Source organism: Ursus maritimus, unplaced genomic scaffold (assembly GCF_017311325.1).
Source record: "Ursus maritimus isolate PB19 unplaced genomic scaffold, ASM1731132v1 scaffold_21, whole genome shotgun sequence".
Classification (NCBI taxonomy): Eukaryota; Metazoa; Chordata; class Mammalia; order Carnivora; family Ursidae; genus Ursus; species Ursus maritimus.
Window position 1 is genome coordinate 32,251,371 of NW_024424564.1, and position 13,886 is coordinate 32,265,256.

At 38.3% G+C, this 13,886-nt stretch overlaps 1 protein-coding gene across 6 annotated transcripts in view; it reads right to left on the bottom strand.

The window, feature by feature from the left end:
* LOC103660116 (uncharacterized protein C3orf20 homolog) overlaps window positions 1-13,886 on the bottom strand; it is a 110,535-nt gene that overhangs the window by 32,530 nt on the left and 64,119 nt on the right. For all 6 annotated transcript variants that reach the window (XM_040637335.1, XM_040637338.1, XM_040637337.1 and 3 more), the window contains 3 exons: window positions 13,709-13,810; window positions 5,540-5,699; window positions 3,410-3,635 (listed from right to left, as the gene is read on the bottom strand). In XM_040637335.1, coding sequence (XP_040493269.1) covers window positions 3,410-3,635; window positions 5,540-5,699; window positions 13,709-13,810 — 488 coding nt within the window. The remainder of the gene's footprint in view (window positions 1-3,409; window positions 3,636-5,539; window positions 5,700-13,708; window positions 13,811-13,886) is intronic.

Here is a 13,886-nt window from a genome sequence, read left to right on the forward strand (position 1 = left end):
ACAGTGCTCAGAGGAAGTTCTGGAGCTGAATACTGTTTTAATTTATAGACTGCTACAGCTTTAGCAGCATTCTGTACAAAATACTGCATTATGTTGCCCAGACACTACTCCACTCACATTTTTCTGAGTAGAATCTGGGCTTTTAAAATTCTGATCTTACTCTTTGAAGCATGTTGCACACTTCCTGATAGGATGGATGGTTCTGTAAACTAAGGGATATTTAAACTTACTCCTGTGGTTCAACCCCATCAATGATGACTGTGAACCATTGCAAAGAATATGGCAACTTGCTTGTGCTTAATAGGAGAAACTGGAACTAGAATGTGACTATGTGGGGACTTTATAGGTTTGTTAACTGACCTATAGCTAAACCTTAATGTGTTTGTGCACTTGTTCATTCTTTCAGCATTTCAGGACGTCCAAACACTACTACACTATCAGCAGTTTCCTGTGCATTAACCTCTGCATCTGAAAACTTAACAGTTACTTAACTTTATAAATACATGCATTTAAAACATTTAGATGAATATATTTCTTTGTTTACTGCTCTTCTCAGCTTTATTCAATAAACTTGCATTTTGAGGGGTGCATTGGCAATTTTAACTCCAAATGTATGCATCATGATAGAAGGTGCTGACTTACTGGAACAAATGGAAAGACAAAGTTACCATGACGAGGGTCCATAGACCATGCGCTAGAAAGAAATCAGTTCAGTTCTCTAAGAATTAGGTCTGTGGGCTAGCCAAAATAGAAATAAACTTTTTTAAAAGTAAGGGGAATTACAAAGACTCTCAATATATTGACAGGTATAGAGAGCCAATCTGAATTTCTTAAGCATACAATAAAATAGTATATATCTCTCACTAACAGGCTGGCTTATATTAACTGTCTTACATTGGGGTGTTTTGGGGTGGTAGTGCTAAAAACTTTTGGGGTGGTAGACAGTGCTAAAAACTTGACATGCTTCATCCTGTTTAATTCTTTCACAATCTGGTGAAGTAGGTATTTTTTAAAAGATTTTTTTTTTAATTTATTGTGGGGGGGAGAAGGGAGAAACAGACTCCTCGCCAAGCAGAGAGCCCAATGAGGGGCTAGCTCCTGGGACTCTGGGATCGTGACCTGAGCCAAAGGCAGACGCTTAACTGACTGAGCCATCCAGAGGGCCCATGAAGTAGGTATTATTATCCCCATTCTATGGATAGAGAAACAGAAGCTTAGAGACGTATGTGATCGCTGAAGTCTCATAGCTAATATACTCTGCTAGTGTGTTATCAGGATGTTATGCTGTTTTCCCTCTGCCTGGTGTCAGCCTGTCCTTCATGCACAGGATTTGGCTGGAAATTGGAACTAGAGCACGGAAACCGTATAGACAAGTGTTGCACAGAAGATGGATTTTCTCACACACGGTGCTTAGTTCTTTATGCTTATTTCAAGATTTAGAGTCCTACTGCAGATTTAAAAGTTTCCATTAAGTTTTTACAGAAATAAATGGAGCACTTATTGAATTAATATTAATCTCTTCAGATATCATTGCAACATCAAACCAAGCCATAAAAAGAATTCTACATTTAAATGTGAAATGACTGGGTTTTGACTTTTCACAGGAAATTTGAAAGTCTGAATAAACATCTTAGGCCTGCCTCACACAGTATCTGCTTGCTGCGTCATGGCAGATTTTAAAGGATTTGGTTAATTTTGTTACTTGCACCCCATTCTGGCCTGGGGTCAAGGCCTTCCATGATCTGGCCCCAATCCTGCTTATCCTATCTTCCATACCCTAAGCACCAGCAAAATCAAACTGCTCAGCATTCCTCCAATTTGCCTGCACTGGCCCCTCTATCTGCCTTTGCTCAAATCCCTGCTCTGCTCACTAGCTGTGTCTTTGCGGGGTAGAGAGGGCAGCATCAGCTTAATTGTACCCCTTAGGTGTGTCATGAGAATTCAATTAAATCCTGCAAGTACAGTGTTTGGCATAATACCTTGTGTCTAGTGAGCACTCAGTAAATGTTAACCATCCCTGACCTTATTAGTACCATCCTCGTCCTCATTACACATCTCTCCCCCTGGAGTACCGTCCCTCCCTACTTGCATATCCCAATTCTCCTGATCACTCCAGACCCTATTCAAAGTCTCCTGGAAAAAATCCTTTCTATAAAATCTCTCCCTCCACAAAATTTCTTCAGCATCCTATCTTTTCCGCTCTGATAGCACTTTCTTCCTTGGTTTCCACTGATTAATGGTATACATTAATACTTTGAAGTCTTTCGAGGACAGGGACCAAGTCTTTGTATGGCTGATTGCCCATATGCCTGTAAGTGGCAGATGACAGTTTTTGGTTGAATGAATTCATTCCAGGCCAGAAGTCAGGTAGGACTGTTTGTTTAGTGGCATTTATAAATCCTGTTGCCAATTCTTTATTATTTTTTTTAGGATTTTGTTTATTTATTTGAGAGAGCAAGCAAGCGAGAGCATGGCAGGGTGGGGGGAGAAGAGGGAGAGGGAGAAGCAGGCTCCCTGCTGGATCCCAGGGCTATGACCTGAGCCAAAGGCAGATGCTTAACCCACTGAGCCACCATGCGCCCCTGCCTAGGCTTTAAATACAAGAAATATTTCCCTCGTGGCATTTGCCACTTTTCTTTAAATTTATTGTTTTCAATAATGTTACTGATGCAATATTAGGATTGTGAGCCCTCGGGATTTTCAGCTGCTGGGGGTCTTAGCAGATGTCTGCCCAGCTGGCCTGCAGTACACGTGGTGGGCGGGAGCGAGGCTTCTTCTGTGTCTTCCGAAGGTTCCCACCCAGTGTAGTTTCCAGTGTAGAGACACTTAACCCTCTGATCTTCCCCCCCCTCCCCCCTGCCACCTGGACCTGGATGGAGGTGACATCTGAGGTGGGAAGCGTCCCTGTTTGGTAGCTAGTCTCAGAGACAAAATGCATAGAGAACCTGGCGTTTTATGCTGATGAAGAAAACAAGGACACATTTCTCTCAGAAGAATTTCGTGAGAAGGCAAGGGAAGCAATAACTCCTGGCTCTCATTTACCATCACCAAACACAGAGTCAGGAGTTTTCAGAACAAATATATGGTCAGGTTTCAAATATGTGCTCACAAAAGAGATGAAAACAAACTGAGTCTTGATTCCTGATTGATTCAAATTCCTCTTGGGAAACAGGGTGGAGAGAACTCAAATGCTTGAATCTAGGCATGTCAATTTGTTCTACTTTTAGGAAAAATATTTCACTGATAGCACGTAAGTGGTGACACCTTAACCCACCCTGCTTAGAACTCTTGTGTGAAGCAACTTAACAGGTTTTACTTGGCATTTGCAGGTGGACTGAATGAGACGTCATCTGAAGCTCTTTCAAATATAACCTGTACTATGAATTATTGAGACAAATGAGGCTGGTACCTGAAGGACTGATTGCTGACTGGGGTCTTCTGGGTGTGAAAGAGAGGCGCAGGCTTAAAGACACCTTTCAGTTTTAGGAAGCTATTCCGGTATCGAAGATACTCTTTATTCTCATCTTTTTCCTCTACACTTTGTTTCAGAGGAAATCTTGCTGATGAGACTTTTTGTCTCCTGATCACTTTTTTTGGAAACTTGGGCATTTTGCCAATGTGCAGGGATTCTATTCCTGAAATGTAAACAGAATATACATCACTGAAAACCTTTAGTGGACCAAGATATCTGTAGGCTGAGCTGTACGGGTTAAGTTGACTGCAGTAATCTGGATGCTCCTTCATCCACTTACAGAAGTGCCCTTCTGTTGGTTCTCTTATTTTTAAATGCACTTCTTGGTTGCCCAGGGGATACATGGCATCTATGTAATAAGGAAAATGTCTAGGTTATCAACAAATCCAATCCATGGGAGTTTGATTGTCTGTGTTTACCTTGTGCCAGGTAATGTGCCAAATACTTTAAATGCATTATCCAACTGAATTAAGTACCCTCCTGAGGTGAGTACTCTTATTTTCATGATAACACAGATAAGTCCATGTTCGCCCAGCTAGAAAGAGGCAGAACCAGGCTTTGAATAGGTCTGTTTAACTCTGAAGACTGTGCTTTGACTATGCAATAGACCAATGCTTCCTAGCCTTTTTTTAATCACCTAGAAAACTGTAAACTGTCAACCCTTATACATATAGATTCTTATCATAGAAAATCTGATATAAAAAATGAAAATATGAGGGATTGGTATGGCACATTGTGGTAAACTTACTAGGCTACTTCCAGGTGGAATCAACCACCCCAGAGGCTCAATCACCCCCACCAGCCACTGCCCTGTGGGCTAAGGACTTCCATTTCTTAGTTCCTGTGTAAAACATTTATGGCAAATCCTTTGGGATACTCTACTATATGGCATCATGAGTAGCAAATTACTTCCTCAAGTGGAGAAGCTTGCGTTTTTGGATTTTGCTTATAGTCAATCCTCCTTATTTGCAGATTCTGTACTTGTGAGTTTGCCTATTGGCTACAGTTTATTTGTAACCCTAAATTAATATCTGTAACATTTTCATGATCATTTGTAGATGTGTGGAGCTACGAAAAACTTAAATTGCATCTTGCATTTTCCCAGTCGCAGTTGAACGAGGCGACGCTCTCCCTTCTTGCTTCCACTCTCATACTGTAAGCAAGTGTCTTTTCCGTGGTCTCTTCAGTGCCAAAGTTTTGCATTTTTGTGCTTTTTGTTGTTGATTTTCCTGTTTTTAAAATGGACTGCAAGTATAGTACAGAAGTGCTGTCTAGCATTCCAAAGTGCAAGATGGCTGTGATGGTCCTTACAGAGAAAACACAGGTGTTACGTAAACTTAGTTCAGGCATGAGTTATAGTGCTATTGGCCATGAGTTCAGTGTTACTGTGTCAACAATATATATTAAATAAGATGTCTTCAGACAGAAACACATAAAATAAAGTTATGTATTGATAGGTTGACAAAATACTGTAACCAGGGGCTCGCAGGGACCTCACCCGGTATTTCTCCTAGGAGCAATGGTTCAATATTGGCTCATTCAGTGTTTGTGGAGACTTTATAGACCCTAATTACTGTGAATAATGAGAATCAGCTATAACCTGAAACTGATGGGCTCTGTAATCAAAACACCAGTGTTGAATTGACATTGCAACAGCACATTCTAATGGAGTACACAGGCTTCTCAACACAGCAAATGAACAAAAGACATTAGCAAGGACTGAGGTTTTGGTGGGGAGACTTAACTATGGTGGTTGAGGGGTAAGAACATTTTCTGACTCAAAATATGAATATGAAAGCATCTTCCCTTATGAAAACATGGTTAATCAAATTGATTACCTTCTCTGAAAAGAGAAAGAAAATGAAATTAAGGTCATCTCCTTTGATTTTTGTGCTATGGCTAATCACCTGTATCCATGATAAGAATCTATATGTATACTGCTTTACAGTTTACAAACTCACTACTTTGGGAAACTTTGAAGGAAGAGGCATTCAAATGTTGATCTTCTGGAATTCTGAATGATGGGAACAGGTTATGTGAAGCAATACAATGGATTTCATAACTGACCCAATGCAAATCTGTAGTAATCCAGCCAGTGAAATAGGATGTGCTTGACCTTCTTCTGTAGTCCTCTTAATTTAATAACTGTTGGGATGTCAGAAAAAGGGCTTATGTCCATCACAGGATCAAATGTAGCTATTTTCATTGTGTCTGTTAAACTTGAAGGCTTCAAAACAGGAAAGTATATATATATATTATAATTCATAATTCATATAGATTACTTACTATATGGTTATAAAACATCAATTCAATCATTTGTTTATTTACTTATTCATTCAATCAACAAATGTTTATCAAGTGACATTTATGGGCCAGGCACTGTGCCAGAAACTAAGACTACATATATATTTATATATATATATAGGTCATGTTCCCCTGTGAATATACTTAATGCCACTGGATTATGCATTTAAAAATGGTTAAAATGGTAAATTTTGTGTGATGTATATTTTTCCACAACAAAAAATGGGGAAGAAAAAAGTATGCTCCCTACCCTCAAGGAGCTCATGATCTGTGGAAAAACTAGATAGGTAAATTATTCCAATTAAAATTAGAAATACCATATGATCGAATAATTCCACTACTGGGTATTTGCCCAAAGAAAATGAAAACACTAATTCAAAAGGATATATGCAGCCCTATGTTTATTGCAGCATTATTTACAGTAGCCAAGATATGGATGTAACCTAAGCATCCATTAGTAGATGGATGGATAAGGAAGATATGGTAATACTCATAATGGGATATTATGAAGCCATAAAAAAGGATGAGGTCTTGCCATTTGCAACAACATGAATGGACCAAGAGGGTATTATGCTAAGTGAAATAAGTTGGACTGAGAAAGACAAATACCATATGATTTCACTTATACATGAAATCTAAAAACAAAACAAATGAATAAACAAACAAACAAACAAAAAGTAGAATCAGACCCATACATACAGAGAACAAACTGATGGTTGCCAGAGAGATGGGGGTGGAGAAAAGGGCAAAATAGGTGAAGAGAAATGGGAGATACAGCCTTTCACTTATGGAATGAATAAGTCATGGGAATAAAAGATACAGAATAAGGAATATAGTCAATGATATTGTCTATAGTGTTGGATGGTAACAGATGGTAGCTACACTTGTGGTGAGCCTAGCATAAGGTATAGAGAAGTTGAATCACTATGTTATACCCCCAAAATAAGTAATGTTGTGTGTCAACTATATTAATACAGCACAAGGGCTATTTAGATACAAGCACAGACTGTTACAAAAGCTTAAGTAGGAAATTTAACATTCATAATGCTGTTTCTACTTAGCAGAAGAAAGTTTCAAAGAAGTATATCATGAAGATATTAGACTTTAAAATATACAGTTATAGTGAGCAGTATGTGTGATCTTTTCATAATAATTGGGCATATAGAGTGGTTACTTAGGTTTGGATGAGCTTATGTGATTAAATGTGACTAAAAACTGGTAATTCAGTTTTATATACATTCATTAAGTAGATATAATTATATGGACATTTTCATATTTACATATAAAAAGTGCACATAACTGTATACTTAACTCATTATCCAGTTGGGTGTTATGACAGAGCCTGGTGAAGATATGAGAAATGAGCAGAACCCAGGAAGAATTTGAAGAAAGTACAGAATTGAATGACACATGAAGAGATTAATGAAGTGGACAGCAAGAATTTTGAAAAATTTGGTCTACAAAAATCAGACATAAAGTTGAGATTTTAAGTTGAACCTGAGAAAAACCAACCCTATCAGAAGGGCTCGGATTTGGACTCTCTTGTTATAATGACTCTGAAAGGGACTGAGAACCCATCTGAGATGTTGATAAAAATTACCCAAAAACATATATCTTAGGTCCTGAGACTCAACCTCAAAAATCTGGTAAATAAATAATCCCTAGAAAAATTTAGAATTCAAATAGAGAGATAAAGTAAATTAATCTGACAATATTAAAACTTTAAAGTGTATGAGTGAATTTTAAATCATTGAGATAATCTTATGTATTTGTTATGTTTGAAATATTAAAAGAGATTTTGATAAATTAGAGAATCTGAGAGATTACACTTGGGCATTCATTTTAAATTGAGTCAACTGATTTTAGACTTGTGACTGTTAAGTTTTAAGGTTTAAGACAATTTGACCAAGTTCAAAAAGATAATTTGAATATTTAAGAGAACTTGAGATGATGCCCAATTTAATTTATTTGCTTTACAAAAATTAGTAACTTGAGACTATTTTGCTTAGCATTATAAATATGCATTTGAGGTACTTTAAGGGGAACAAAATATATTAAAAATATAAACACACTTTAAAATACATGAGATTGTTATTCATTAAATTGTATGTGAGCCTAATTGTTTATGGAGATATAGTTGGTTAAATTTGAGTTAATCAAAACATTAATCAAGGAAAGGTAAAGACAATTGTTATCTTAGTAGAGTCTATTGATAAAATAAAGAGATTTTTAGTGGCTTTAAAACAACACAAACTGGGTTTTTAAATCGGTCACTTCAATAAAATGAATATTAATTTCAAAACCAAAGTGATTGCATTTTTCTACGCACGAAAATCTCTTAGACATCAAAACACTACGCATTGGTTCCCTGCTTTTGAAAGCCTCTCCCCATCACATGTTACTGAATTGGTTAATCACAACCAAAACAAATTTCTCTAGATGTTTTCTTTTAATAGAATTAAACTGACAATATCCTCCAAGAGTTGGGTAAGGTAACTGGTTTTCTTCAATTTAGGGGAAGGGTTTAGGGAGTCTCAGGTCCAAACTGCCTATAATCTAGCTTTTCCAATACAACTCTACTAGTGAGGCCTATCCTTTCATTATTAATGCCTTGACTTAGGTGAAGGTGCTCAAGAGGTACAAGCTTCCAGTTATAAATAAATAAGTCACAGGGATGGAAAGTAGAGCATAGGAATGATAGTCAATAATGACTCTGATGACAGATGGTAACTACACTTATGATGAGCATTTAGTAATGTATACAATTGTCAAATCACTATGTTGTACACCTGAAACTAACATAATATTATATGTCAGCTATACTTCAATTAAAAATTTTTTTAAATAAACGCCTTTATTTCTACTTGGCTCCTTATCACTATTTATAATCAGACTCAAAAAGGAAGAAGAGGGGGGTGCCTGGGTGTCTCAGTTGTTAAGCGTCTGCCTTCGGCTCAGGGCGTGATCCCGGAGTCCTGGGATCGAGCCCCACATCAGGCTCCTCCACTGGGAGCCTGCTTCTTCCTCTCCCACTCCCCCTGCCTGTGTTCCCTCTCTTGCTGGCTGTCTCTCTCTCTGTCAAATAAATAAATAAAATCTTTAAAAAAATAAAAAATAAAAAAAAATTTAAAAAAAAGGAAGAAGAGGGAGCAGTAGGCACTTCCAGATTACTAATATTTTTGTTTTATTCACTTACACATTCTTTGGATAGGTTATGTATCACACAAGGTATCATTTCTATTTCATTTTTTACTGGGCTTTTTTGGTTGAGTTGGATTCATATCACTCGTTTTATCTTAAATACGTTTTCCCAACTCATTTTTTAAAATTTTCAAGATTAGCTTAATTCGCAAACATACTGGGTAGAGTGAGGAGCCATTTGCCTTTCATGTCAGGGCACAAAGAGAGCAGATCGCGAGGAATGTTTGACAGAAAAAATAATTCCCAAAAGTGTCAGACACCTGCCGATGAACTATGTATACAGCCTCAAAAGTAGAAAACTCAAGAGTTTACTTGTTAACAACTGTTGGTGTTTTGGTATGCTAGAATTAGCTCATCAACTATTCATGTGAAATTAAACAAAAAAGAAATTAAAACAACAAATTAAACAAATTAATAGAAATTAAACAATAACAAATCTCCTTTGAAAGGTCATGCCCTAACATTCTTCTTTGGAAATACTGCTCACGGAACATATGAAACATCTAAAAAACAAAAGAACCCATCTTTCAGGAAGATTTGAAAAAGGAATAAGCTGTCACAGTTGAGAAGATGATTCATTATTCTTGCTTGCACAACCTTGAACATTTATTTTGAAGGGAGGGCATGTCCGGGAAAATTGCTGATTGTAAGAGTTATTTAGAGAAGTTACAAAAAGGGACTCTGTTGATTATTTTGTGCTATTTGTGAATGTGAGAGATAAATATATCAGTCTCTACTAAGAAAGTAACACAAGAAGTTTTCTATTCCCTGAGGAGAAGGCGTCCTCATTCTAAGTCTTTGGGAAGTGTAGGTTTCATGACAGAAAGGATTATAAATTATGGTGTCAAACCTTCAGAACTGTAATAACAATTTTTTTCTAATTGGTTTTCTTTGCTAATATTACTCATACTGTTTCTTCTTTGTGGGGGATTTTACACATTTCAAAAATATTTTTTTTCTTATTTCAAAAGCAATGTATTCAACATCAAAAAATTAGACATACGTCCTTCCAGTCTTTTCAAATACATATATAAGAATATATTTTTCTTTGACCAAAAGGGCAATCAAACAGCACAGGCTATTTCATCATCTACTCTTTTCCCCCGTACTTAACAAATTCTATGAACATCAAAGAGATTTTGTGACACCACTTTCCCTAGACACTAAAGACCATGCATATGAAAAAGAAGTAATTTTTTAATATAGAAAATAATGACTGTAAGCATACTTAAATCAATTTACAAATATTATAAAGAGCATCATTTTTTTAAGTTTTTTAAAATTATTTTTTAAAGATTTTATTTATTTACTTGACAGAGAGAGCACAAGCAGGGGAAGCGTCAGGCAGAGGGAGAGAGAGAGAAGCAGGCTCCCCACTGAGCAGGAAGCCAGATGTGGGGCCCCCATCCCAGGACCCTGAGATCATGACCTGAGCCAAAGGCAGACGCTTAACCAATTGAGCCACCCAGGTGCCCCAAAGAGCATCATTTCTAAACAGTGTTTTATCTTAAATAACTAAAAAATGATCACCAGTTTAACAGTACCAAGTACCCTTGACAACTTAAGATCTGAAGATTATCCATCTCTAGGAGAGAGAAGCTATCGAGGCCTGGACCAGGGAGTATGGATTTGCCTCCCCCTATCTGAAACAGAAACCCACAAGGGCCTTCTCACATGCATTGAGCAGGAGAGGCATGGGAATTATGGGGAGGGAGGGGCACTCCAGAAGGATCTAGAAGAACAGAGGGAGATAAGACTTGAGCTCCACCTACAATAAATCCTGTCACCTCGATGCAAGCTTGCCAGATTGTTCCCTCCCAGAACCACCACAAAGCCAAACCACAGGGATGTTGCAAAGTCTGTCACAAGAGGAAGAAGAATCTGGACTATTGTCATGGCCATCTGGGGATCAGAAAGCTGCTCCAATGCAGGCTGAGAAGTTAAGTGATTTGACACATAAGAAGTTCACTGGTCTAGGAAAGCCTGAGAGCAGGGGCATAAAACACAGGTTTGGGGCACCCACTCCTCTTTTCTCATACTATACAAATCCAAAGCGTGGGGAAATGCCAACAACAGCACAAGAATTTCTACATTTCAGGTAACCGTTCCTCGGCTCACTATAAGCAGGTTTCCACTTCAATCTGTACACTGAATTTGTTCTTGCTGAAGTCACTGTTGATCCTCAAAACAAACCCAACGCATGCTTTTTATTTCTCATTTATTCGGCTTCTCTGAAAGGCTTGTCCTGTTACCACTCTCTCATTTTGAAACACACTTTCTTTGAATGATGTTCTCAACTATAAGAAACTGAAAACTCTCTAGCCTTTTTCTAAGTATTTAATTATAAATTCACCGAAAGAGGAGAAGTGGCAGTCTCCAGCTGTTCCCACAACACCAACTGACAACCCAAGGCTGCTGCTTCTGCCATATCAGGAAGGTGTGGCCTAGGAACCACCACTGGAGCTGTGGGGCTCAGCAACAGTGCACTAAAGCTGTGAGGTTAGAACCAGGGAGCTGCCACAATTGTGTCTTGGTATCTGTGATGCTAGCGGCTGGATAATGCAGTGCTGCTATGGGAAAACCCAACTTCTCCATGATCTTGCTTGCCAAAGCAAGACAATGGTTTCCCCTTATTTCCATCTTCCACATCTCCCATGAATACATCTAATGAATGGGGCTTAATACGCATCTAGAAATCCATCTGTCAGGGAGTCTGGAAATACAGTTTTAGCCTGTATATAGAGGCATACAAGAAGGAGGGGAAAGGACATGGATCTCACCACGTCCACCACAGTGACATGGTTCTCCTCCTACCTCTCAACCTGCCCCTTAAATGTTGGTTCAGTTGGCCCTCTTCTTTTTTCATTCTATCTACTCTTATTTGGTCATTGATTTTCCATCTCAACACATAAGCCAAAAAACTGTCTTATGAATTGTGCCTCTTAATTAACTTGGAGCTCTCATCTATGTTCCATTCTTTCCAGCTTAGTTCAGTTCATAATATCTTGGCCAGAACACTGCAATAATCTTATGATTGATCTCCCTATCCCATATACCCAAATATTCCCCCCAGCAATCACCAGTATAGAACAGTTCTCAACACGAGTGAGTACCTCCTTCCCTGGGGTTATTCACAAATGTTAATGGGCCTTTTGACTGATGGCACAATAGGCATTAGTTTGTGGGGGCCAGGGATGTATTCTGCAATGGTCCTGAACAACTAAGAGTTTTCTGGCCCCAAATGCCATTAATGCCTCTTTGAGAAACAAGGATTCCCAGAATCAGCATTTCATGGACCACTAAATAGAGTTGTTAAAACTCATCAAAGTATACACTTAAAATGGGTGCATTTTATAAAATGGTAAATAAATCATACGTCAATAAAGTTAATTTTTAAAAAGTCAAATACATCACCTCACACCCAAAAGGATGGCTACTATTTAAAAAAAGCAAACAGAAAATGACAAGTGCTGGGAAGATACAGAGAACTGAAACCCCTGTGCACTGTGAATGGGAATGTCACATGGTACAGCTGCTATTGAAAACAGTATGGTGGCTCCTTAAAAAATTAAAAATGGAGGGCACTTGGGTGGCTCAGTTGGTTAAGCGTCTGCCTACGGCTCAGGTCATGATCCCGGGGTCCTGGGATCAAGCCCCACATCTGGCTCCCTATTCAGAATAGCAGGGGGTCTGCTCCTGCCTCTCCCTCTGCCCCTCCTCCCCGCTTGTGTTCTCTCTCTCACTCAAATAAATAAAAAACATCTTCAAAAAAAATTAAAAATGGAGTTACCATATGATTCAGCAATTCCACTCTGGAAATATATCCAAAGGAATTGAAGGTAGGATCTCAAAAAGATAGTTATACACCCATATTAATAGCAGTATTATTCACAGCAGTATTATTCACAATAGCTAAAATATGGAAGGAATCCAGGTGTCCATCAACAGATGAACAGACAAATGAAATGTGGTATATACATGTAATGAAATATTATTCACCTTTAAAAATGAAGAACATTCTGACACCTTATACAATGTGGATGGACTTTGAGGACATTATGCTAAGTGATATCAGCCAGTTACAACAGGACAAATATTGTATGATTCTACTTATATGAGGTACCTACAACAGTCAAATTCATAGAGATAAAAAGGAGAAGGGGGGATGCCAGAAGCTGGGAGAGGGAAGTATGGAGAGTTGTTGTTTACTAGGTACAGAGTTTCAGTTTCACAAAATGAAAAAGTTCTAGAGATGGATGGTGGTGATAGTTGCACATCAGTGTGAACTGTGAGCTTATGTCACTGAACTGTACACTTAAGAATGGCTAAGATGAGGGGGCACCTGGGTGGCACAGCGGTTAAGCGCCTGCCTTCGGCTCAGGGCGTGATCCCGGCATTATGGGATTGAGCCCCACGTCAGGCTCCTCCGCTGTGAGCCTGCTTCTTCCTCTCCCACTCCCCCTGCTTGTGTTCCCTCTCTCGCTGGCTATCTCTGTCAAATAAATAAATAAAATCTTAAAAAAAAAATGGCTAAGATGTTAAGAAAAGTGAAACACAAACAACAGAAGTCATCCTATGCTCCTTTCAGTAATTATATAAACGGGCTCATCTGTGTGCAATAGCTATGTTGGAATCCAGCTGTGTTGGAAGAGAACATTAACTCTAGAATAACATGAAAACTAAAAGTTACTTTTGCCTGTAATCTCAAAATAGTGACTATTTCACACTCACATATTTGTCCTGTGTTGTGGATTTCAGATGCTTGCACTTCACTTTATAGGCCTTGAATAACTCCCTGGCTTCCGTGGAGATGGGATTGACATCAGGGAATGGCTGAGAGAGAGTATTAAGCTCTTTTCAGATGACATGGTCATAAAAATCCAGGAAGGCAAGATAGCTTGCCGTAAAG